This window comes from Platichthys flesus, chromosome 18, assembly GCF_949316205.1.
Source record: "Platichthys flesus chromosome 18, fPlaFle2.1, whole genome shotgun sequence".
In the NCBI taxonomy this organism is placed as follows: domain Eukaryota; kingdom Metazoa; phylum Chordata; class Actinopteri; order Pleuronectiformes; family Pleuronectidae; genus Platichthys; species Platichthys flesus.
The window spans coordinates 18,651,557-18,678,319 of record NC_084962.1 but is presented as its reverse complement, the minus strand read 5'-3'; the positions used below and the strand labels follow the sequence as shown (position 1 = coordinate 18,678,319).

Genomic DNA, 26,763 nt, shown 5'->3' with positions numbered 1-26,763 from the left:
ATCTGCCAAAGAGACAGATGATCAGAAGAGAGAAGCAAAGCTCAGCAGGCGGGACTGTTTTGCCAAAGCAGCACTTTTTTTTATTCAGCTGACCAAAGTGTATCAGTGCCGTGAAAACACAACTTTTTTTATGTAACACAAATGCAGCAGTGTTGATGCCATAACCCACTAAAAGGAGGACAGCATCGTAAAGAGAGGGGAACCGGGGAATCATGGCGTCTGAAAGTTTTAGGACCACTTGTATTATGGGCGTTCACAAATGATCAGTTCCCCCTAGTACACGCTGCTGAGCCGTTTTAAAACAGGATTCACGGTGACACTAAAAAAAAAACACAAAAGAGCATAAACTCCAGAAAATAAGTGGATTTTCTCTATAAAAAATAATGCACTGTTAGGACGGATAAATGGAGTCGAGTTAAAAAACAGCAGCTGGATCGTAAAACCAGTGGCTGGCTGGGAGAGAGAAACGTGCTTTACAGGTTTTCTCATTAAGAAAGTAAAAGCATGCACACGTGATAAAATCAAGATGAGAATCAGAAGATGAGAATCCAGGGCTCCTCCCCCACCCCCAACCACACACACACACCCACCCCCACGGCCCTCATAAGGATAAGTGGTATAGTTAATGGATGGAAATACTAGATGCTTCCAATTTAACTAAAAGGTTTCATCCGATTTCATAGCTGACCGTTTCTTGTCCTGATATTTTTGGCAATCGTGCTTTTTTGAAAAAAAAAAAAGTCTTTCCATATTCAGTGCATCAAATACAGTATTTGACTTCTTTGGAAAGGAAAAACTACACTTTAGAAAAACAGACAGAGACTGATGATCAGTGTTTCTGAGAAAAAGACCCAAACTAATCTCATCCGTCTGCAGAGGTCGGATTTCGTACAGGAAATAGGTTTCAGTCTCTCCATTCCTCATTGATTCTACTCTCATTTCACCTTCTCTCTGTTTTCTTTCACCCCCGCGTTTCTCTTCCCCTTCACATGGATGAATGGATGGAAGGGAAATGTATAAAAAAAAATGTAAGCAGCATTTCTTGTCCGAAGATTTATCTTCTGCTACGAAGAAAAACAGTCTGGAGAGAAGAAGAGAAGAAAAACATGTGAGTCTCTCGTTGATTGAAAATGAAAAGTGGTAACATTTACTATGTGTTTTCATGATATATGTAAGATTTAATATAATAATAATAGACTGCATAGACTGTTTATAAAGATGGACCTGACAGGTCCCAAAAACATCTGGTTCCCCCTGGTGGCTGGCTGCAGTAAGGGACATCACCTCCGCCTCCATGTTAGTGGATGGGACATGGACCAAACTAACACATGTTAAATAAATGTTCCCATGTTCAGTCGTTCTTATCACATGTTCTGATGGCAGCAGCCGTATTGAGGATATTTTGGCGTCCATCTTTATAAACAGTCCTTGGATTTGACCGTGAGAGGAAGAACAGATAAACAAAAGTTTTAGTGTTTTGAGTGAATTCAAACTCCACCACCACTTCTCGGTGCAAAGTTATCATACGTTAAAACTACTCTCTTCTCAGTTTGCTGCAGCCCGAGGACAAAGTCCTCACCAGAGCAGATGTCAGTGAGTTCATTGATTCCCTCCCGGACCCGGAGGAGGAGGAGGTTCTGCAGGATCTCCTGCTGCTGCTCCTCGGCTTCCACCCCGAGAAGCTCCAGGTGATGATCCTTTAATCTCAGCAACGCTCGGCCTGCAAATACATTCATAAACAATAAAGTAAACCAAAGTGAAACCGGGGCTGAATCTGAACATCAGCAGGTGTAGTACCTGAGATGGAGTGTTTGATGACGGCTCTCTGCAGCGTGTCCACGTGGGCTGGACACTGCTCCTGCACCCACTCCAACACGTCCTCCACCGTCCATAACGACACTCGCTTTGACAGGTCCATCAGCCTGCAGCCACATGAGCAACACCCGACAAGACGGAGGCGTAAACAACAACACACACACACACACACTCAGTGTCAGGAACAGTGACATCTGAGCTAAAATCAATAGAGGAAAAATGAGCCGTCCAGATCTGCGTCTGTGAGCTCAGGTGACATCTCTCACTGCCTCTCGTCTGAAACTCTTTGTTCTTGTGCTGCTTGAAGCTCGACCCACGTTTTCAAAGAGGTTTCACAGAATATTACAGGTTCTCATTTTCATAGGTTTGTTCTTGTTCCTATTAGTTGAACTCAGGAGGTTGTTGATCATGATTTGATCTATGAAAATCCCAAATAAAGTGGTTGAGATAATCTGGCTAAACTATTTTCATGACTCTTCTTCTGTCAAACTTTGTCTTTCAATCCATAAATGCACGACTTTGAGCATCAGGATTTTTCTTAATAATTAATATTTATTAACTAAATATTCTCATATGTTGTGTCACTAATCTTTAACTGTGTTGATTTAAAATCCTGCATCGTTTGTCTTGTCCCCAGTGTCTTGTCCCCAGGCTCACAAGCCGAGGACGGTTTCCTGCTGAGGACCCTCACACATAAAAAAAACACATCCTCTTGATATTTGACGTTCTGGATTAAATCCCCCCCCCCCCCCCCCCCCCACCTACTTACTCTGACTAAACCTATTTTCCAGAGATTAACGTGACAACCTGCTGAACACGGGGACAAACAGCGTGAGCACCACTGAAGGCTTCCTGCAGCGAGGCGAAGCCAAACAACTCCAACGCTCAGAGGTCAAGAACCAAAAAAAAGTTCTTCTGTAGAAACTCGGCTCACCCTCCAGCCTCCGTTCGACTTGGCTCTCCTCCCACCCGGCTCCTCACCGGGCTACATGCTGTTGATGTGACCTTTTCAAGCAGGCCAGTTGATTTATTGGTGTTATAAATATAAGAATGTAATTTGCCCCGTGTTAATTAATGGACAGGCGTGATTGGCCGAGGCAGTAACGAGGTCCCTGCAGGGTAACGGACACGGAGGAGAGGGAAGACCTTTACACACGGGCGTCAGCTTGAGATAATAGGTTCAAGAAAATCCTGCAGTTTTTGTGTAAAATTGTTTTTAATGCTTGAGGACAGAATCTGTTTAACAACACAGCTCCTGAACTGGGCTCCCAGTGGCTCCATATCTCCAGTGACTGTATATTCACCTCGTCTTATTTGCTCTGGACCATTTCATTTATGTTCAATCTTCCCTGTTACAACTGAACCTGCAGGGCTTGTAAACAGAAGCAATATGCAGGCAGCTAGCGGGCTGGACAAGTGTCTCCTTGTGGGGGGGGGACTCGTTTCTCTATTGAGCTGCAACTTATTAACTCACGATTAACACTCACTCCATTATTCACTGGTTGTTTGTTTTGAATGTTTTCTTTTGTGTTATCCTTCATATCTTGTGTTTTGTTTCATTCTGTGTTGTTTTATTTCCAGGCTTTTTGGAAAGCACTCTATAACCTTGTTCAGATAAGTGCTAGAGAAGTAAAGTTTATTATTATTATTATTATCATAATCATTGTATTCTGTCGTGTTTTACAGCTTGATTAAAGCTTCTTTCCCTCTTTCATATCTCTTTACAGATCTTGAGCCATGAACTCTAATCTTTAAACCAGACCAACAGTCACTCTGCAGTCGTCCTTCATCCAAAGCAGATAATGCTGCCATCTTGTGGTGTCTTGTAGAAGTACAGCATCTCTTCATCAGGTTTTTAAATCTACAGTATTTCTGTGTAGATGTAATCTGCTTTTCTCTATTGACATGATCAAATCAGTTTTTATCATTTCTATATATCATAATGTGAAAATGTACATTTCACAGTTAGTGTCTCATCAGAGTGGACTAATAGCTTTACTTTACTCACAATAACGTATAGAATCATTAGCCGTTATTACCCCGCATTACTACATCTGAATACTATATCACCTTATCAGCAACGCTTGAAAGCTGAATGTAAAAACTTATTGGACACGTTTTAACTTTGTTTTCTCGTAGACAAACTGGAGCCGAATTCAAGCACAAACTCCAAAACGCGTTTCCTGGTATAAAACATGCTTGGACCTGTGCGTGTAAAGTACATCTGCTAAAAAACAGCAGCATTTTGAGTGGAGTCTGGTGAAAGACAGTGTCACCACACCCAGTTGTTTACAGTAACCCAGCGGTTCAGTGTATTTCCATTCAACAACAACACTCACACCAGACTCCAGCTGTAAAATCACATATTTACCACGCAGGTCCAGGTTCGAGATCACTCACAACTTGTGTCTTTGTTAATGATGATGTTAATGGCGTCTCTTACCTGTCCAGGTATGTTCCTACAGGCCCCGCCCACTACGGAGGCGCGCTCTCGACACATCCTCTATGCGCACTCCCGCGGCACCGTTGCTCATGATGCCTTCAGGTCCTGCGTAGAAAATCTGTCAGTGTAAGATCCAGTGAAAAAACACTTGTGGGGAAAAGTGCAAACATTCTTCACGCATACAAATATGACTCAAGGAAGTAAAAGTATAAATTTGCTCAAGTAGAAGTATAAAAGGACAGGCTCCTTAAATGTACACGAAGTAGGAAAGTAAAAAGTACACCTCTGAGGTACTGAAAATATCTGTCCAGAGCAAACTGTCACATTAATATAGTTCAATGACAAATTAAACTTACTTTTAATTCAAATCAAATAAAGAAAAAACAAGTATACTACAAACAATGGTTGAAATTTAAAAAAATGCTGGATGGAGTATCAAATATAAATTGGGTAATACATGTAATATCAAAACCATCATTAATTTAGATGTGGTTTATTTAACATCTAAATTAACCCATTTAAGAGTGAGCAGTGTCTCTTGACTGTGTTCAGTGGGGTTGAGCCACCAGGGGGCGCAGGCGGAGCAAGGCGGCTCAGATGTTCCTCAGGTTTCCTCTCGGCTTGTTCTGCAGCTGCTCTGCAACACCGAGCGGTCCTCAGCTGCAGATCTGTGATGGTCACATGACGCTGTTGTGGGTATATTACTCCACATGTGTAAGTGGGCTCCTCACTGCGGAGCTGCAGGACTCTCACAGACTCTGGATCAGCCTCAGTGTCTCTGGTTGTAGATGACTGTGTGACAGCTGCACGACTGCGGGAGGAAGCTGGAGCTGCAGCGAACACACCAAACTTCTTCTGGGGGGGAAATTATGAGAAACGTGGAGCTGTGATTTTTTTTTTTTTTTTACTTTTTAATTCCTCATCTATTTGACAGCAGACAAGGTGAGAGAGGAGAACTTGCAAAGTAGTGGAACGTGCACCTGCTTAGTGGTGAAGAGTGGATCATAATTCTGTGCTGAATAATGGCCTATTTCTTATTATTATTCATATTTAATCTTTATTAATATATATAAAAACAGTTGCATTTGCTAAGAATGAGTGAAGTGATTAACACCCTGATGAATTGAGTGTGAACAGGTTTGTGCAGCACTTGTTAAAAACCCCAGCAGGAGCCAACAGTGTAAAAGCACCACATGGTTTATTGTCGGGGGTCACACACGTTTTGACCTCTACTGGCGACACACTGGTTTGACAGGTGTTCATTTTCATCCCAGTTAGGTTGAATTTCAATCTGCGTGTTACTTTTTGGAGCGGAGCCATTGGGCTGTCAAAGTAAAAAGAACAGGAAATGCACATTTAATGGAACTCATCCGCTTTGTGTTTCATCGGTCACGGGTGAAGGAGCCTTTAACCTCTGCGTTTAACCAACCGGGAGAAAAATGGGTTAATGTGGCACATGGTTGACTGAGCGTTGACATGGGATGTTTGCTATGTATAGACAGAGAGATGCTGACACTCAGCCAAGTTTAGAGGCCGTAAAAAAAACACTTGTGAGTTTTATGGGTCAATAATGAGATGTAAGACTGTGACGTAATTAGAGTTTTTATTGTAAATGGCCAATAACAGGGTAACAGACACCAGGTCAGTGAGACTGCATGTGTCAGACATTAACTTGTGACTTCTTAACAAACCTTTGAGGCAGTTTTCTACCCAGCAGGCAGCCAACGTTATGTCTTCACAGCCTGTTCTGCTCAGCCTTGTTGTTCAAATGTCATATTTTCAGCGGGGACCACACAGGCACTGCTTCCCTCTGACCTGGCAGACAATGGGATGCTCGGCTGGGGGCAGATTTGTTGGACTCGGTGACACATGACGAGAAAATTGTTTCCTTCTCTCGCTGAGTGAATCTCCAGCGTCTCCTCAACTGCTACCAGCAAAACTGTTTTTTACAGTTTAAGGAGACAAGAGCGTAAAAATAGTAGAAGATGTGAAGCTGAGTCGACCACTGGTGTTATTTGCTTCCCGGATCATTCTTCAGAATCTTTCACAGCAGGGTGTGTTTTAGATTCTCTCCCCTTAACCATGATGGTGCAGGATTCTCTTTGATAAAACTATGGCTTTTTCAATTATACCACAAATCAGAGTTTCCTGCGGGGACTGAAAAACTTTTAGAATCTTAAATTTAAGCTTTTAAAAGTCATTAAACTATGTTAAAGTTAATTTCTTGTTTTAGGGCATAGTTTGTAATGTGACCATGTGTTGTAGTTCTTTCTCAAAGATACAGAAACTATCTCACAGTGCTAAAACTACAAACAAGACCAACATGGATCTGATAACTGATGGTCAACAGACACCCCGGGTCAGTTGTTTTCAAGGTTTATTCTCCACTGGGCTACTTCACCTTATCTTTGATTAGGAGGATGTGTAAGTAATTCTTGGACTCTGATAATCCTTCTTATCTTAAAAAGTTCTCAAATCAAACTTGTTGAAACCTGCAGGCACTCGGATAACGATCACGAGAACAAGACTCAGTTGACTTGTTGTCGACTTTATTCCAGTGCTGACTGATACAGATGTTTCAACACGTTTGCCAATATGAAAGATGTCAGTGATCTCCCAAAGCCAGATGTGTCAGATGTGTCAGATAGTTGATCGCACTTTGTCTCTCGTGCAGCGTAGACTCTTCTTGGCTCGTTGGCTCTCGAGCTGTTTGTAGTTTTTGGACGGAGCTTCGCGAAGGAGAAGCCTCCAGGTCTTTTGAGGGATGATAGGAAGAAGAAAGATCCACTTCCAGTAAGAGTTCAGTCCCATTTAAATCTGGTTAAAGTGAATCCAGCGCCATGAGTAACGACTGATTGAAACGCCTAAACACGGATGAGTGAAAAAGACTTGTGTGGGCAGTGCATGGATGTTTAGGGGTCTTAATGCAAATATCAGGATAAACTAAATTAAACCAAACTTAATGGAAACATGAAAACTGAAGCGAGTCTTTTTTGAGTGAAAACGCCCTTTAATTCACACACACACAAATCCAATTGTCTCATTCTCTCACGTGCGTTTCTATCATTGTGTTCACGGTTGTGTAGATAACGAGAGCAGGCGGTGACTCATCGCTTTGTGAGGTCGATGCTGCTCCGCTTTCCCACCGTGCTCCGCTGGCACCGGGCAGCGGGGGACCGACCCAGTGCGTGATGAAAGAGCGTTATATCCCACCAAACTCTGTGTAATTAGAAGATAACTCACCTCATGAATGCACACACACACAGTGTAGACACACACAGCCACACACACACACACACACATTCGGAGGGAGGGGCATGGAGGGTTTTTGGTGGGATCTCCTAGCAGCCCTAATGGTTCCTGGAAGGCTTTCGGTCTAAATGTCAAACTGACCCCTCCGTCCTCTCCGTAATGAGAAAGTCTAGACTGAGCTCTTTTTAATGACTTTGTCAAACACTCACAGATCTGCCACCGGGGCTCCTGGGAGTTTAAACACCCGCTTGTGTCATGAGTCTCATCTATTTGTTCTTAACTCATATTTGGTTTGTGCCGTGCGTGGCGTGGGAAACCCTGAGCAAACCAGCAGAGCAAACGTGGTCGACTCGGAGTGAAGATGGTGGCGAGGTTATGTGAAGAAAAAAGCAGTAAATGGGGGAAACTGATGTCGATTCGTTACCGGTTAAATTCTCTACAAATAAAGATGCGTAATTCAATCTGCTTGTAATTGAACAAATTGAGCTACAACGTAGTTTGTGCGTCACAGACTCTCAACCAGCGACTCATCCCTGGGTGCACCTGCTGGATGAGGCTGTCAGCCGCGTCTTTGAGGTGGATCCACTTCTCGTGACGACTCCTGAGAAACTCTCCTCTCTCTCAGGAAATGTTTCCATTGGATTTATGCGTCTATTTGGCCTCGGGACTCGACAGCAGGACGAGTTGGAATCTTCCGCAGCTGAATCTGTCAAAGCGAGCTTCATTCTCCACGATTTTAAGTGTGAGATTAATTGGAAATGTGCATAATTCCACTTGGGCAGCAAGGTGGTGCAGGTGGTGCAGACCAACCTCTTTCGAACTGACACTCCCACAACCCCAAAGTCAAAGATAACGGCTGGAAGGGTCTTTTCAGAACTGTACCTGAAATGCATCATCAGAAATTCCTGTCAGAATTTTTGCTAGATTCCAGATCTTGTTAAAAAAAGGGTTATAATTTCATTCCTAAACCCATATATCAGACTTAGTGTGTTTCCGATAGCTTGCAATTCAAACTTCAACTCCCAGAAAAGTCCAGGATTCAAGTAATTAAACCTAAATTCAATGAATCTAGTGTTTAATTGTCAATCAACAGAACAAAACAAACATTTAGAAGAACACAATATGTTTTTGTTTTAACATTAGTGAATCGTTCTCATCTCTTACATCTTTTATGATGTGAAGGCAGAATAATCCTCACTCAACCTACAGTCTGTGGCCACTGTAAGGGTCAGGATGAGAAGCCCGGACATCTGAGAGAAGTCTGGAGTTGAATTGACCCGTGCAGTTAATTCGGTTATGGCCTTTGAAGACTCCCTCTGAAGGGATTCCAGACACATTGAGCTGGGGAGGAGACCCCCGGCTCAAACCCTGCAGAACACCACAGAGGGGTTTTATATCCCAACTGACCCTGGACCCCCTGGAGATACCTTTGCGATAAGAGCAGATAAGATAAGACGTCTGTTGTTGGATGTAGATTTACACCACTGGTGGATAGCTGTCCGTTCGGGCTGCCATTCAAACCCTACCGAGGGAACTGTGGTCTCCAAAAAGTGCTGCTGACAGGCCTAATGATGTGGAGTTTTAGTTTGTATTATAAGAGAAGCCAACGCATCCTCCACACGGTGGCACACGGCCCGGTTGTTACGGAGGGTGAAGTTCTGGTTCAGGGCCCGTGACCCAACACTTTCCATTATTCTTAATGCGGCAAAATCACAAACCACGTCCAGAAACAAATCACACAACGCTGGTGGAGGGATGATGGCCACAATCCTCACACCAGAGGGATTTCCTTCTGTTTGTTTAGCTTGGATCTCCATCTTTGTGTGTCTGTGTGTGTGCGTGTCTGTTTTGCATCCAGTCAAAGCTCCCTCAGCTGATACACAGCAGGAGAGGGCAGCGATGCAAAAACACATGCAGTGGATCTTCTGCACCTGTGAGGACCCTCTCAGATCTCTGATAAACCCTTAACCAACCACAGACTTAGTACTTAACCAACCTCTGACCCAAAACATGACCCACATGTTCAGGACTGGGCTAGAACACAGACAAACACTGACCTCGTGGCTCAGGGGGTAGAGCGGGTCGTCCACTAATCAAAGTGTCTTTGGGCAACCCCCTTAGCAGTGACAGTGTGTGATAGTAAACTATGTGTCTTCTGCTGTTTTTTGAGCACATTGCTGCAATTGTCGTATTCGTAGTCTCGGTATACTAAGAGACTCGGAGGGTACGAGGAGACGTGTCAGTGTCTTTTGACCTGAATGAGACATTGTGAGGTTCACACTGTGTCTTCCCTGTTCACTAGGGGCGGAGATGGAGAACAAGGCCATGTACCTGAGCACATACGAGGAGAGAGACAGCGGCTCCATATACGAAGAGGCCTACGATGGACACAACCTGTCAAAACTCAACCTGTGTGACGAAGGTAAGGAGGACAAATGAGACGGACACAGATACTGATAGATCTCCAGAAAGAGACAAGTACACAAACACCTATATACACTACACAGACACACACCTAGAGGTTTGGCATTCGCACCCTCACTATGATCATCTATGGAATGTCCAGGAGCAACGTCTGTGTGTGTGTCTGTGTCTGTGTGTGTGTGTGTGTGTGTGTACCCCGTGTACGTGTGTGTTGGTGCAGCTGAACGAATCCACAGTTGACCGTGTGGTGTTCTCAGGTTTCGACCCAGGGCTCTGTGAGTTTGGTGGGAAAGACTTAGTGAACACACACAACTGGAGAACGTGTTGACGCTTTAATGGAACTTGGACGCTGCCCGTCACACAAATCAGGGAAAGACTGTCCACGTCCAACTTTAACTAATGCTGGGACATTTTCACACCTCGCACAATTAGAGGAGATATTCCACCCCCCCTCACCGAGCAGCTGGGTTCTTGGGGGGGGGGGGGGGGGGGTGCAGCGGAGACAAGGAGAGTTCCATCCTGGCTAACCATGGTCTGACTAGTGCATCATAATTCAAATTCAGGATATGTCAAACGTAGGTGAAGTAGAGTTGTTGTTGCAGGGGGGGGGCGCACACTAATGTCACAATAACTCGTCAATAACAGAGACAGTGCCGGACCGCTTTATGGAATCTGGTGAAGTTGCCAGGCCCCATGTGTCTTTCATTTGGAAAGACGGAGTCGGAGGAACAACGCTCTGCCCCTTGTAAATCCACAAAACTCACCAGAGACGCTGGGATGCACGGCCTCCGCCAGCACCTGACTCACACTGGAACTGCTGGAAACCAACCCAGTGCTCAAATGGGTCAAACTTTGTAAACTCCTAGTTTACTGGTAAAATAATCCTCCGAGCCGGATAATCCTGGACTCTAATGATTATTGAATTCTTTGTCCAAACTGTGCAAGATGTGGACAACACCCTCAGTAAGGAAATCCCCAGACGTATTTACAGTTACTTGATCAACAGATACTGTTCCTCTGATTCCAGCATATAAAAATAGGCAACGCTATGTGAAGCCAAAGCCCTTTGAGCGCCTCCTGGTGGTTGGTGGCTGCAAAATAGGTCTTGAACCCTGCCTCCCTTCATGTTAGTGAATGGGAAGTGGAATCAAATAAAAAGTCAAATACATTTTTCTGCTTAATTGTTCCTTTTTTTTATATTCTGGCAAAAAGTTAGGGATGATTGACAGCTGAGGCTGACTCACGATTGGTCAAGTGTGTGTGTGGGAGGGTCCTCGATGCCCTTACTGTATTTTGGCTTCATTACCGGAAGCTGAGATGCGTCGTCCATCTTAATTTAAAGTCTGTGAGTAAAACAATTAGTTAAAGATAACAGACGACTTTTTTAACAGGTCTAACTTGTTGAACTCCAACAAACTCTTGGGACTCCAGCATCTCAAATGTTTAGACTCTTCAGCTTTCCTCTGTTTTCCATCATCCTCGTGGTGTAAATCAACATGAGAAGAGAAATGTGCATCTCCACCCAATCACGAAGGTCGTCTTCCTCGCAAGGTGCAATCCCCAACTTTATTACACGTCAGAATCAGAACATTCTTCACGGGACCTTTGCCCCTCTCCATACATGTGTGAAGAGTCCTGTGGGTTCCAAAATCCTAAACAATAAATCATGTTCAAGTGGCGTTTCATGTTTCATGCAGTACTCTCCTGGAGCTGAGGGGGCCCCGTGTTTTGACAGCTCGCCCCGTCCCTCCACCCGGGGCTCGGTTTATCTGTTCTCTGACTCCGACTCCTGTGACAAATGCTGTTAGGGACTGGGCCAGGCTGGTTCAATCATTGTCTTCACAGCTAAACTGGTTTTGTCTGTTTTTTATGTGTGTGTGCGTGTGTTTGTGTGTTTTCTTTTAAGTCCAATTTAAGAGGTCGACCAGCTCGGAGTGACATTTCTGCTCCTATACATTCCAACCATGTGACACACACACACACGTGCGCACACATCTGAGCCAGCTGTGTTTGTCTTAAGTTGGTGGAGTGTGTGTGTTCTTCATCATGGAGGGGAATTGTGCGTGTGTGTGTGTGTCTGTGTGTATGTGTGTGTGTGTGTGTGCGCGTGTCAGCAAGAATCCACCAGTGTTCACTGACAGATTGTCACGGTCCAAATGAAACCATGCTGTTGGGAGGCCGCTCTGCAAAATGAGTGTTTATATTTAAAAGTCAGACGCCAACATCGCTCGTGTGTTCGCATGAAGAAAAGAAACTCATTAAAAGCTCATTATATCTCGGTGGGTTTTCAAATTCATCATAATGATCTTGTCACACGGCCACAGGGACTCTCCAGAGACACCTGTCCGAACTTAACCAGCTTCTCTTCATTTCACCTAGTTCATCTCAATGCTGACAGTTTCACTCACAGAATTCTGGGTTATATACATACATATAAATGCAAAAAAGGTTTTCTACTTGTCACTCATGACCATACTGACTTTTTGCCAAATTAAAAAGCTAGTTTAATTCTTAAGTCGAGGACGTCTTGCTCCAAATATCGTTAATAGTGAGTTTCGGATTGTAAATCTGCGACTAGTGTTGCTGTAAAGTAAAAGAGAAGTTATAGGAGAACAAGAAACCAAAAGGAACTGATACTTTACTTTAGCAAAGCAGACATGTATTTCTTTAATATGTCAAGGATTAATATTTGTCAAAATATGACATCTGAAAACACTTCGAAAAGTAAAATCTCGTTCTTGGTCCAAAAAGTGAACGATGTGAGTCCAAAATCACTTCATCCTCTTGACCTGATGAGAACGATCCCTCAGCATCAGCAGCCTAATCCCTACCCCCCCCCCCCCCCACACACACACACACACACATACACACACACACACACACAAAGGAAATACCACGTCCATCATAACAGTCTTGTGTCACTTCTATCGAGACTAATTCTCAAACATCTGTTTGACCCTGAGCGCCGGGTTAAGTGATGACATGAATTATAGTAATGGCTCCACAGTGAGTGTGTAGCATTGTGTAACTCATACAGCAGAGTTCGCTTGTGTGTGAATTCTGCTGTATGATTTTATCCGTGTATATACGTCGGACTGAATGTTGTTGGCCTCGAGGCGCTAATGGCTAAACCATTTCTCTTTTAACAATGATTCACGATTGAGATTTGCCAAATATGTGCAGTTATTTATCATCATATTCATACTTTGAATTTAAGAGTGTGACCGTTTTACATGAAACGCTTTACACTGCCGTGTGATTCTGTGTATTGGAGTCTGCGATGTTTGATGTATGATCGTCCCCTTGGATTTCTTCAGGGCTGTGTGTCATCACACCAACACATTTCAGGGTTTATCCTGAAAACCTCAGAGTTATTTGTGTGGCCTCAACCTCCAGCGTGGGATCATTGTCGTATTCTTTAGCTCAAGATGAAGGAAATACCTGGAAATCAAACTCCCTCAGACACGTGAACACCCTCTTATGAGCAAATCACTCACCTCATGTACATGCAATTCAGCCACGAATGAATTCACCTTCAGATGAATGGTTTTGTTGAATAGGAAACTCCTAACACACTTGCACCTGTATTCCAGCTTCTCCTCCTGTTTTGACTCTGATGTGTTTCCTCCTGTTCTGCTCAGGATCTGGAAAGCGTCGCAGGAAGCAGGACCAGTGCTGCGGTCACCTCAACTCGCTCTCAGCCATCAAATACGCCATTGTTTCCCTCTACATCCTGGTTCTTCTCACCATCTTTGGACTCTGCCTGACAGGTAGGGAGGAAATAAATGGATTTGATCACGTGTGTGGTTTACGACAGGTACAAGCTGGTTGGTAAATCACAGAATCACCAAATCCTGCAGGTAACCGTTCATTGAGCAATAAACTCATGAGGAAATTATCGTTTTGATCAGAGATGGTCCTTTATTATCACTTTAGTGTCATTTAAGTTAAATTTAATAATAGCTTAATGCTCTCACTGTCAATATTATGTCTTTTAAAGCTTTTGGAGTCATGGTTGTTGATGGGTTTGATCAACAAAAACGAAAGATATCTGAAGTACATCAAATAATATTCATAGATTCATAACACACTGTGTTTTCCTTGTGCACGTTCAAGCTGAGTAAAGCTCAGACCCGTGTGACACAAGCTGTGTTTTGATTGTGATTATGATTTTGTTATTCTAACCTCAGTGTTAAGTGAAGAACAATGTGACTCATGATGTTGATCGGCTGATTTGTCAGAGATGAAGTGTTGGATAAACGTGTTTGATTTGGAGACTGGTTAGTTTGATGCTTTCACATCATCCTTCAGCCGCCAGACGTGTATATTAAATCCCAGTTATTGAGCCTGAATCTGAGAGAGAAAGGAAGGAAGGAAGGAAGATAAGAGGAAATGAAGAGAGTGAGAACGAAACTTGAACTTGAGGCTAAAGCTGTGTTGTGGGTCTGACCTCATGAGGAGCTTGTGCCCGTCGCTGGAGCCAGTCATCAACCACATTATGTGATGATGTGGGGAAAGAAGCCGTTCGCTCACCCACCAAAACATTTCCCTTGGCCACCGTCCGACTGCGAAACCGGCTTCCTCTGACTTCCAGTGATGGATTTGGAGGCATCAACATTGTGTCTCTCCAACATCCCGTGTCTCAGTGATTGGCAAAAAGTATAACCTAAACTGTAGTGTGGAAATTTGGACGTGCAAGTTATGAAATTGAGCTTTAGCTGATGTTATTTCATATCACACAGTAACGTCATGGATTCCAGCGTCTTCAGGTCTGTGATTGACTCCTCTGCAGATCCTGCTTCTCCTGGTTGAGTTAGAAAAACCCTGGCGCGGTATCATCAGTGTGTGTGTGTGTGTCTGTGTGTGTCTGTGTGTGTGTGAGTCCAACTTTACGGCCGTTACCTTTTGCATACCCTCCCACGGCCTCCTTGTGAATATCCACTCTCTTATTAAAGGAGAGGAAGACAAAGACAGTTTGATAAAGACAGAGGGAGAAGAGGCAGAAAAAAACCACGGGGCGATAGAGTCAGAGAAAGAAGTGATGGACCCAGCAACCGGTTTAAGAGCTGACTGGCCTCAGACCAGCAGGATCCTGCAGGAATCTACTGCTCTCACTAATCCTAATTTCATTTCAAGACCTCCACTCTCTCTCTCCGAGCCGGAGCCACACGGCTGATGCCATTAGCCGGCTGTGGCCCGTGTGTGTGTTCCCAGGCCCAGAGAAGCCGTTAGGAGCTTGGAGCGGCTCTGTTGTCGTCACAGAGGTATTCGGTTATTTAAGGCTTTTAGATGAGGTTGTTTTAGAAAAGCAATCAAACTGAGCCTTTCAGCAAACCTCTCCTAAATTCACTGCCAGCCGTCCCGAAGCTAAGTGGCTCCATCGTGACTTCAGGGGGGGGGGGGGGGGGGGGGGGGGGGCACTCGAACACGCACACGCTCACATGATGCGAGTGCACGTGGAAACACAGTCGCACTGCAGCAGCTGCCAGTTTTCCTACGTGAACACGGATTCAACCCTCTTTTTGCTTTTTGTTTGAATCCTCTCTTGACTTCTTTAGCTTTTTTTCCAGCTCTTGTGTTGTCCTCCTCCCAAGCTCGTGATTCCCATGCCTTCACACACGCATCCATATTTCACAGCATAATCGCGAGGCCTCATCTGAACTCGGCCCGAACACATCTGCACCCATGACGTGATATAAGTATGATACAGTATTTTCTGTGTCAGCGCAACAGATACTAAATCTTATAGTTTTGGACGAGTGAGAGAGGGAAGAGTGAAAAGCACAAACGGAGGGGGATCAGGTCTGAAGGGCGGAGGATGGATCCTGTCATCAGGAGGTGAAGAGCTGCCTTAACACTCCGTCAATAGAGCTCCGTCAGCAGTACAGGGATCTGGTCCCCTAATCGAAAGGTCACATGTTCGATTCTCATGATACAAGCGTCTGCTCCTTAATGTCTCTGAGTCACAACCCAGACTTTATCTTCTCAGAGGCGCCTGCTGGAGCAACTTTTGTCTTTTTGCAGTGGCTTGTTTTGGCCGTGGCTCAAGAAAGAGAGGGGCCGTCACTCGAGAACCAACTGATGGTGGCAAGGGACATTGGTTTGTTTACCCAGAACTCTGTGGGCCGACCGACTCCATGTTTGCTTGTAAGGGCTCGAAGTGTCAGGCTCTTTCTTGACCTCTCATGAGCATTGAAGATCGCAGACATGTTTATATCGATTCCCTGACACATATGTCGCTTGCATGTCGGTTCTCTTTCTTAGTGCGTGGAAGTGGCCGTGCTGAAGGTTTGTCCATTTCTAATAAATCAATATTCTTTGGATGATGGGTTTAAGTCTAAACTCAAAGACTATGATGGCAATTTGTGGAAGGGGCAGGTCCAGGGAATATGTTTCACTTAACTTTGCAGAATTCTGTGTTTTGGGACATTTCACTTTTCCTTGATGATTATAATCAGGGATATTCAGGGGATTCGTATTTTTGAATGAGTGATGATTCCCAATTTAATCAATGGGAACTGTTGGGCCTCGGCCGGATGTTTTTTAAACACAAAAAAAAACCTCTTAGTCTGAATAAAAAGCAGATTTTAAAAGCTTTGTGGATTTGTCCCCAACAACAGCTGGATGATTGTTTTCACAATTCATTTTGATCGATGCGTTTCGGACCAGCTCCAGGACTCCTTTGTAATGGTTCCCATGTGGCACCACAGAACAACGAGGGCCATGCTAGGTTAAGATTGATTTAGAAAATAATAGGATGAAAGTATTAAAGAACCGCTTATTGCTGGTTCCAAAGGGAAAGTGATGTCACTTCTCTGCTCACGTTTACGTCCAACCATGTTTTAATCATCAGAAACTCAAACTCGTGAAACTGTGACGCAATGACAAGACGCTCTACACACACACACACACACACACACCTCCTCTCGGGTGCAGTTGATTGGCCCATATCACATGTGATGCCGGAGCTAAAAAGAAAACAGATGCACAGTTTTCTGTTGTCTCTCATTAATGCCAAAACTTCAGCAGAACTCTGGAGCTCTTTCATCCCGGTGATAAACTGGCGACTTGTCCCGGGTGTAGCTCGCCTCCCCCCCGATGTCAGCAGGGATTGGCTCCAGCCCCCACATCCCCTTCGAAGGATAATAAGGCTAGATAATGAAACGATGGACCTTTCACATGTTTTCACTGTATATCCAGAGGATTACAATGCCTTAGTTTGCAGATAAGAGGCTGAAAAACATTACTGCGTTCAGGACAAGAAGAGTAGGTGAGAAATATTGGGCTGTGCTAAGTTTTCTATTTATAACCAGTGGGTAAATAAAGTTGTGGATGATACTTTCAAAATGTCGCTCACGTCACAGATAGAGACAGGAAATCTGCATGAAGGCAAAAGTTAATTTCAAACAATTGGACATCTCCAACAAGTGATGACAACTGAGGAGTTAGTCTGTAAGACACACGGAAAACAACATACTTTGCAAATTTAAAAGGTAATAAAAGTTCCCTTAATATATAAAAACATAACATCTGGGAACCTGTAACAATAAATGGACAAAGATGCATGGATAGATACATTTTAAGAGGATCTGTAAGAGTTGTAAAATCAATCAATCAGAGTTCTGAGGCTCATCAGTTGGGTGATTGTTACCTGTTGGCTCATCACCTCCAGTTCATCTTTACGCATCGTTATTCAATCCATTGATAATATAAACATTTATGATTCCATTTTGCCCTTAAAGCCTCAGCTACAATCACACAAAAAGGTTACACATGAGTGTAGTTACATGCTCCATTGACTTTCATCGTCCTTGCATTCCTGTCGACACGTGCACTCCTGATAAAACTCTTATTTTGCCTTGTGGCCCAGCAGCACATTAATATCCATCATCTATCTCTGTAGGATGTAACGTTGCTCAACTGATTATTTCCTCTACTTTCTCTCAGTGTTTTATTTTAACAGATGTAAACGTTGGGCAGAAGAACCGTTTCTTCCCGTGTGAAGACGTGGGATGGTTCTCATTGCATTCTGGCCAGACGCTGCAGCAAATACCTTGTTCTACATCTGGAGTGGGTTGAAATAGCAGGTTGTGTCAAACGCCCCAAGAAACACATGTACACAGGCCCATGTAAGGCCTCACAGACCAGAGCCTGGACTGATAAACACCTGGGGGTGCAGGACAGGAGGTTCAAGAAAGATTTACACCTTTTTATATATCCCTGTTTACGAGCTGGTTGAGGGTCAAGTCGTCTGATAGCAGGCAAAATACCAGAGAACCGGCCTATTCTGGTGGATGATGATTTACATCCACCTGCCAGTTGTACACTGTGGTTTCTAGCAGCACTGTGGTGTGTGATGGAAGACGTCAGCCGTGTGCTATTCTCCTCCCATGTGTTGCAAATCCAGAAATGCAGCCTATATCCCTCTGTTTAACTTACACTGTAGGTGCAGCTGAGTCATGTTTTCCAGTCGGAGCAAACATGCGGCTCACAGCTCTGGCACGGTGCTTCCTCCTTTCCTCAGCCAGTTAATTGCTGGAAAACATGAGGGTCGATTTGTTATTCTTCTTCTAGGCCATGAAATCTTCCAACAAGAGTTTGTTTGTGTCTTTCTGTGATAGCGTAGGTAACAGGCATGTTATTGCCAAGCGGGCGATGGGCACAAGGAGACGTCTCCGGTTTATTTTGGTCTCTGGCCGTTGATATAACTTGGTTTGGTCATGGATTTGTTATCGTAATTGTGTCCATGTTTTACATCAACTTTTCCTGCCACAGCTACATTTTTATTTTGGCTCTAAAAAGGCAGCCAGATTGTTTATAGACCATTTTGTAAAACACGCACTTGCTCCCAGTTAAATATTTTGATGCTTGCAATCCCTCCTGGCACAGTCTTCACGAAAGTCCCTTTATCAACTTGTGAACGTCTGATTAGAGTATTTCCACAGGCACCAGATTTTAGGTACTTTACCAGGACTGTTGATTTCAAGTTCACTTGAATGTTTCTAATACAGCATTATAAATAAAGACGCTCCAAGAAAGAGAGTCATGGAGTTCTAACTCTCAGACATACTCTGAAGTCAGGTTAGTTTCCTGAAACTCTCCGGGAGGGGCGTAGCTTCGAACTCCAATGTCCGAGTCAGTTCTTTAGATAAGATTAGATTAGATTCAACTTTAATGTCATTTCACAGTACAAGTACATATACAACGAAATGCAGTTTAGCATCTTACCAGAAGTGCAGAGTATTGTGCATAGTGGAATATGTAAATAAATAGGAAGTACAATTAGAAATATAAATGGAATATGAACAGCATTAAGAGGTATGGTATGATATAAGAATGATGAATACACTATGAGCAAGATAAATATATAAATATGAATACACTATAGGTGGGATAATACAGTAGCAGACAAAATAACTCGTAGTGCAAATGTACAAATGTACAAATGTTCAAATGTGCCAATGTTCAGTAGCTGGAGGAGGGTGAGTGGCAGTCCAAGTCAGGATGGAGAGGGGAAGTATAGTCACTTGAGAAGGTGGGTGTGTGTGTGTGTGTGTGGGGGGGGGGGGGTTCTGGACATTAATAACATATAGATACAAATATCTCATGATAAGAGAGAGGAGAAGTACACATTGAAGACGAGGATGTGAACTTGGAAAGATAATGAGATTCAAGCATTTTTGTCGATGCCAGCCCTCGCCTGTGTGCTCCGGATATGTTCTTGGAGAATCTGCTGCTGCGTTCCTAATAGGTGAAAGACAAACTCTTTGCTCGGAACCCTTTTTCCTGAGTTCTAATCTGAAAACAGTTTGGGTCTTTGGGACGCTGTCGAGGGAACACATCATTCCCGTACTATAAGGAAAACAAAGGAAGATGAACTTTACCGCAACAGCAAGCTTTATATTACTTAAGCTCGTTTATGAAGTTGTTGAGAACGAACACGCCCTCTTTCACAACATGATACAAGATAAAAACCTACTTTAAATCCGGACCATATGTGTGTGGGGGAAAGCTTTAAGTAGGTAAATGTGACACCGCAAAGTGCCACTCCTAAAAACCACTTTGAGCCAGAACTTTAAAAGGTATTAAACCACACCCTTGTGAAAACAACCGTCATTTTCTCTGCTGAGGATGAGATGTTTCTGAACTCAGTGTGTTAATGTTCCACACGGGTAAAACATGTCTCCCTCCAACACGCATCATCTGCAGGAGAGTACGTCCGGGCTAGGAGCATGGGCCAGAAGAGACACACACACACACACACACACACACAGGACGACATGTATGTTGTATGTACACACTGTCCCAGGGCCCCTGAGCTGAGGCTGACAGCATAAAGCCTTTTCTAATGAGTTTCTGCGCTGTGGTTGTGATTCTCTCTGAAGAAAAGGGTCTGGAGAAGGTCCAGCTCCCCCAGTGGGAGTCCGTCATAAGAGGCGTGCGCACACACATGCACACACGGAAACACACGGGGAGAAGTCAGCCCCTTAGTTCCTCAACAACAAGCGTCCCAGAAGTCAGCAGACAGCCTCATTCATGCAGTCAAACGCAGGTCATTAACATGTCAACGCTAATTGGACCGGACCTACTTCTCTCTCTATCTCTCTCTCTCTCTCTCTCTCTCTCTCTCTCTCTCTCTCGCTCTCTCTTTCTGAAGCTCTCTCACTTTGTCTTACTGCTTCTTCTGTGTTGCAAAGAATTTAGTTTGAACGTGGCCTCGAGGCAGAAATGCGTTTGTCCGTCAATGAGAGATTCTGCAGTAATCGTTACCAAGTGGTGTCGTCATGGTTGTGTGGTTGCATAACTAACCATTAAAGGGTGCGTTGCTCTTTATAAGACTTGGTGTCTTGGTTTCATCTGCAGCATGAAACCGATTCAGCTTCATTGACGTCGCAGAGCAACAACATCTCGAAAAGTTCAAAAACATCTCTTGGAGTGGAATCGACAAGAATGTGGATTTTTCCGATTTAGTAAAAACCTTTCGTTTTTGCTTGAATCTAACAAATGGACCTTTTAAACAATTGGAATTATTGTATTTCTGACTTAAATATTTGTGTTATAACTGGACTGAAACTTGTGTTGTAGTTCCAAAGTATGTGTGGTTGGGATAAATGTGTCGTGTTGCTATTTTTAGCAAAGCCAGCAGCATGCCTGAGTGATTAGGATCAGTCCAGCACTTGGATGATTGCGGTGGAATCTTGTCCAGATCTCCGTGTTTCCTTGACGCTGTTTCCCATTGACTCCAGTGATCCCAGTGACTTTTACTCCTCGCACCAGCATTAAGCTCGACAACAGAGATTTCAAGTGAAGCCTCAGAGCAAATATTGGACTTGTTGTCATGGAAGTTGGTGCAAACATCAATGTCCCCGTCTTTGAGCCGCTGCCTGGTCCGGGCTATGTTAAACACTTTTCACACTACTCTTTATCTTATATAAGGAGGTACTAGTATGTCTTTATATATGAATACATACAGTTTATGTGGAGACATAAGTGATAAAGGTGTTTTGTGTAAGAACTTAGGTGGTCTTGTTTTTGTAAATGTAAAAGTTCTATACGTATATATAATGTTAAAAAGCCCAAGCTCGTAAGCAGGTTAAGCGAAAGAGGAGCCCTACACGCACTGGAAGAGGCTGACCAATCACAACAGAGTGGGTCAGCCGGCCAATCAGAGCAGAGATGGGGGGCCAACAAGAGACAGGAGCTAAAACCATGTGTTTCAGACAGAGGCTGAAAAGAAGAGCTGCAGCAATCGATACTATGCGGTTTCAAGTTGCCCAAATAAAAAATTACAAACCTGAATATGAGCAGAATATGTCTCTTTGACATATAAAAGGTTTTACATGGAGGATTGGCACTGAAAATCACAGATTTAGTTCAGCCTCAAGCCGAACAAGGTGATTCAATAAAGTGCTACACTGCTGTGTGCGAATAAGTCCAACACAAATAAAAGCAGCACGCCTCACCCATGCACCGCTCCATAAACAGCCACGGTGATTATTATCAATCTGCAGCAGAGGGGAGGTTGAAGCTCGATAGCAGGCGCCCGAATTAATCCTTTCAACACTTTTTTTTCCTCTGTTTTATTAGCAGACTAATTAGACAACAACAGATTTCAAAGACTCTGGGTTGGCACACACACAGACACACACCATAGGGTGGTTTGATCTGTGTAATTATGTTGCTGGAGCTCAGTGAAGTTCTAAGCAGCGCACAATACAGCATCATGAGAGCTGGCGTCTCATTGCTTTGAGGCCGTAAGTGTCCGACTGTGTTTGGCTGCAGGGCAACTCGGAACCAAAGCAAATACATAAATGAAATGTAAAGACTTTGCTGCTCTGTGTGGAGAGAAAATAGGGATCAGGCATCCTCATCTCTTTCTCTATAAATTCGTATTGAACTTGTCAAAGAAATAATATTGAACTAAAATACTCGAAAGAGATGTCGTAACATTAAACTACGCCGTGCTGACAACCTGTGATAGAAATTATTCCCATGACACAGCCCCTATTCATCAAAATGTTCTACTCTAACTGCGAATATGAAATATTATTACTGTGTTTAAAGTTGCTTGGTAGCATTTTCACCTAAAAACCAGTCAAAGCAAAAGCATGTTAAGATTTCATGACTGAAACGGAACAGCTCTAACAGCTTTGTTTATGCCAATGTGTCACTTATGTGTACTTTATAGAAGCTGTGAACCAGAGTCAGGTGATTCAATTCTGCAGCTTTGGTGCCAAAAGGGGACGACACAGTTCTGAGGAGGAAAATGTGTCAGTGTGTGAATAAAAGGCAACTCAGACAGGAAGTACTGAGGGGTTTTTAAAGTTAGGTGTATTCACAAAGACCCACTCAGTACATTTGTCCATTGATCCTAGCTAAAAGTTCGGGAAGTACATATTTAAGTTTAACACGTTAACACATTTTTGAATTTTAATCATTTAGATTTATTTTCTTTCCTTATAAAAGTTGTTTTTGTAGTTTTTGGGGTTAAGAAGAGAGGATGTTACTCCTTGTTAAGAATGAGGAAGAACTTTGTGAATGTGGGATATATACACAACATTTGATTGATTGGGATTTTGTTGATTTCTTTTTTAAACTTTAAAACACATTTGTTTTGGCAATTACGGCAAATTCTAATCTAGTTCTTTTATTTTTGGAGATTGGAGCCAGATACTAAATCATTTTAACAAAATTAATCTTGAATCCACCAGAAAAATCCCCCAAAACTTAGTTACACGTCATACCTAGTATATTCTATTGAATATTGTTAAAGGAGCTTAGACTTGATAGATGGTGAGAGTCGGCTGATCCGTTCATTTAAATCATTTAAAACCACAGACATCTCTTCAGAATAGACAGCCAACTCAACAGGACACTCACACACACACGCACAGACACACACACACACACACACACACACCTATTAAGTCATTCAGCCTCACAGCACGAGCCTCACTTTGAAGTCTGCTACATCAGACACGCTCCACGCTTCTAAATCAAACAAACCCAACCACCGCCACCGCTGTCACTTCATTTTGACATTCCTGCTACAGCTGGATGAACTCAAAGTGCGACCGCCCCCCCGACAGACGCTCACACACAACACAGCACAGACACTGTTGTATTGAACCTTCTATAAAACGGACAAATAAACACAGGAAACCTCGCACAAATACAGGTTTTCTTCTGCAGCAGAGTTGAATCTCCAGTTTAAACCGAAGGTCAACAAGTCTCTGTATATTCTCATGGCGTCGGGTGTGATTTGGTTTTGCGATGATAAATATGCGCTCCACAGTTGCATAACAAGGTTTTGCGTAAATGGCGATGAGCCGGTATTAACCCACGACAGCAGTTGTGTGTGAGTGGGTTGCGTGCGTGGATGCGAGCGTGGGTTCTTCACCGAACACGTAGTTTTGCGTTTGACTAGTGAAACAAAACAAAATAGTTGTATCTATCATCTTGAGCAACATCTAAACATCAATAAACCACAGTCTAATTATTAATAGCACATGTTGGATCAGAGATGAGTTCAGATCTTGTTCAAGAGGATGGTAAGACTTGTATTAGATGTCAGTGTTTTATTTTTATATTAAAACCATATTTCTTTCTTTCTATTCCTCCCTCCACCTCGTTGGTGTTTATATCTTTACGAATGAGGTTTGACATGTCCACGATTATCCTGCTTCTATCATCTGAAGAAGCAATATCTCAGTTGGTTAAAGCTTAGGTGGCTCAGAAAGGACAGCGCCCTCTTGCTGTAAGGAGGTTTCTCACCAAAGATGGCCTCAGAGACAGACACTGAAAAACACAGATGTGACAAAAAGGTTTTAATCTTCTTGTCTTAAAATTATAAATAAATTAAATCTACATTCGTTCATATTTTTTGACACGTGTTAGCAGCTAACTGCCAATTTAGCAGTATTTGCATTATTTTAGTCTTTACATCCACATCAAAAATATAATTCCAATATTCTGTAAACTTTTGCCTCTGTTTTGGTCTCCACCAACTCCTGAAAAATATATCTGGCTACAAGATGCTCGGCTTAATTAGTTTTTAATATGAAGTAAATCTAAATAAATAACTACGCAGCATGATTTCCATTGTGCTGCTTTTTTGTGCTGTTGTTTTGCTGCTTCATGTAAAAAAGATCCATCTTATCTTGCCTATACCTACACAAGACCAGAAAAAGTCTTTCTCAAAGAGATCTATTCCAGATTCTGCTTGGTTAGGACGTCTCAGGATGTAGAGACGCCACAAACACACAGTATTTGATAACACTGATAAAACACTTTATTTCTCCAGTCATCCTCTGTTTAATACATTTATCTTTTCTCCCTCTGGTTCTGAACACAGTGAAAACAAACTCAACTATCGCTCACATCTTTCCCTGCAGCTGGACTGCTGTGGGATCTTGTGTCTGTTGTAGTTTGCGTATCGTGTTGTTTGTTTTATTGTGGCGATCAAGTGTGTGGTTTGATCCCAATCCTGGTTTCACAATCCTGGTTCAGAGTCAACACAAACAGGGCAGTGATGCAGGAAGAGCAAGAATCACAAATACAGATAATTGAACTGTGACGTTTCCTGCCTGACGAGAAGTTGATCTGATATATGATGTGTGTTGCCAGTTATTTGTGTTGTGTTGTGTTGGAAAGGTTGTGAAGTTACAACTGGAGTTTACTCGACCCTGAACAAAAAGGGCAAAGCAAGTTAGAGACCACTGTGTTTTTGAATTGGAAACTTGTTGGTAACACAAACCGTTGTCTCATAGAATTACAATCCTACACAATTAAACTTCTTCAAACATCATACCCCTTCAAAATAAGAGCTTTACATACTAACAGATGTGTCATTGAGCGTGTGTCTCCTCCATGTTAGCAGATGGGACTAAATAAAGTTGTTTTAGATACTTATTATCTCACTGGGGTTTGTTTAAGTGTTCATATTCCGGGAAATTTGTTTTTGTTTAGTTAATTGATGCTATAAAAAGGGGCTGAAACATTATGATTGACAGCTGATCCTTGATTGGTCGAGCACATGGATCTGCGGCAACTTCATCCCTCGATGCTAACTTGCAATAATCCGATTAAATCTTTATCTCACACACATTTTATCTCTGAACCCGCAGGTGGTCGTTGAGTTTGACGGCTGATATGAAGCTAACCTCTCGTAGTCGTTCATTTTGAATTCACCTCATTGCTTCGTTTTGATGTGATGTCAAAGAAAGCACATTGTTCCCCTCTTACATTTTAAGATCCTGTAATTTCACCCCCTCGTTCGCCACTGGAAGACTTTCAGGTCTGCAGCTCACAAAAAGACTCTTTCTTCCTGAGTTCCTTCCCTCCGTCCTGCTGCTGGCGTCCCTTCAAAGAGCAGGAGGGTGTTGTTCAGGGTCTGTCTGCTGGGAAGTGCTGGTCTCTCACTGGTTCTCTCACTGGTTCTCTCACTGACAAACACACAGACTACAGAGCGGCGACAGATGTGGTGTCTATATTTCACTGTTTTATTGCCGCCGTCAAAAATGTGACAGTGTAAAGTGACTGTTTTTGAATGTTTCTGCCTCCACAGTCGGATCACTCTCATCTCTGTCTGCTCAATGAACTGAATTCAGGTTATAGAGTCACTTTATAATCCGTCTGCAGATGTTGAAGACATTCCAGCTCCGTCCACCTGTTCGTCCACCTCCGCACCGCTGAGCTAATGTCTGATCCTCTCATCCGTTCATACTAACTGTTTAAAAACAACAAATATATTGTTTTCGGCAAAGGTTAATCATGAAAGAATAAATTCTTTTATAATAAATTTTTTATGGACAATACACAGACTGTAAACAAAGATGGCCGATTTGACGGCCCCTGTTAAGTGAAGCCAAATCCTCTTGGTCGCCCCCTGGTGGATACGTTTATATGTTAGCAGGATGAAGCAAAAACTGCTTAACCAGGAGGGGTGGGGCATGAGGATCTGGTTCAGGGGGTGGACCCAGAACCTTCTTTAACAGAACCACAACAAGCATCAAAGCTAAAATACTATTTCACTTAAATGCTTCACAGATTTAGAAGACCGGGATCTACTCACCTCATCATCATGTTTGACATTTTATTTGGAATCTCTGTTTCAACACCTGGCTCCTCCTGCTTTATTCTGAAAAGGCCACTTAAGCTCCTCCAAAGAAGCAACATGCAGCTGGAACAGTTTGTCCTGGCACTTTTTATCGTGGCCATGTTTGGGTTGGATAACCGGGGGATCGTGTTTGCCGAAGCTTGATTCCAACAAGATGTTGTGGTTGAAGTCACGTCAACGTCTCCCTATCAGTCACTTATCAGATTATGTC

General features: G+C 43.1%; 2 protein-coding genes across 2 annotated transcripts in view; one reads left to right on the top strand and one right to left on the bottom strand.

Annotated features, from left to right (window-relative positions):
* Positions 1–734: 734 nt before the first annotated feature.
* On the bottom strand, positions 735–4,309 carry LOC133973704 (sterile alpha motif domain-containing protein 12-like). The gene is made up of 4 exons (XM_062411720.1): positions 4,259–4,309; positions 1,798–1,922; positions 1,580–1,720; positions 735–1,081 (listed from the first exon to the last, which is right to left on the bottom strand). Exons 2-4 carry the CDS (start codon positions 1,916–1,918, stop codon positions 1,065–1,067), a joined length of 279 nt encoding a protein of 92 aa, XP_062267704.1. The 5' UTR covers positions 1,919–1,922; positions 4,259–4,309; the 3' UTR covers positions 735–1,064.
* Positions 4,310–5,041: 732 nt separating this feature from the next.
* The window catches only part of scara5 (scavenger receptor class A, member 5 (putative)), a 47,535-nt gene continuing 25,813 nt past the window's right edge, over positions 5,042–26,763 (top strand). The window contains exons 1-3 of the mRNA XM_062410806.1: positions 5,042–5,200; positions 9,813–9,932; positions 13,576–13,704. Coding sequence (XP_062266790.1) covers positions 9,821–9,932; positions 13,576–13,704 — 241 coding nt within the window. The 5' untranslated portion in view covers positions 5,042–5,200; positions 9,813–9,820. The remainder of the gene's footprint in view (positions 5,201–9,812; positions 9,933–13,575; positions 13,705–26,763) is intronic.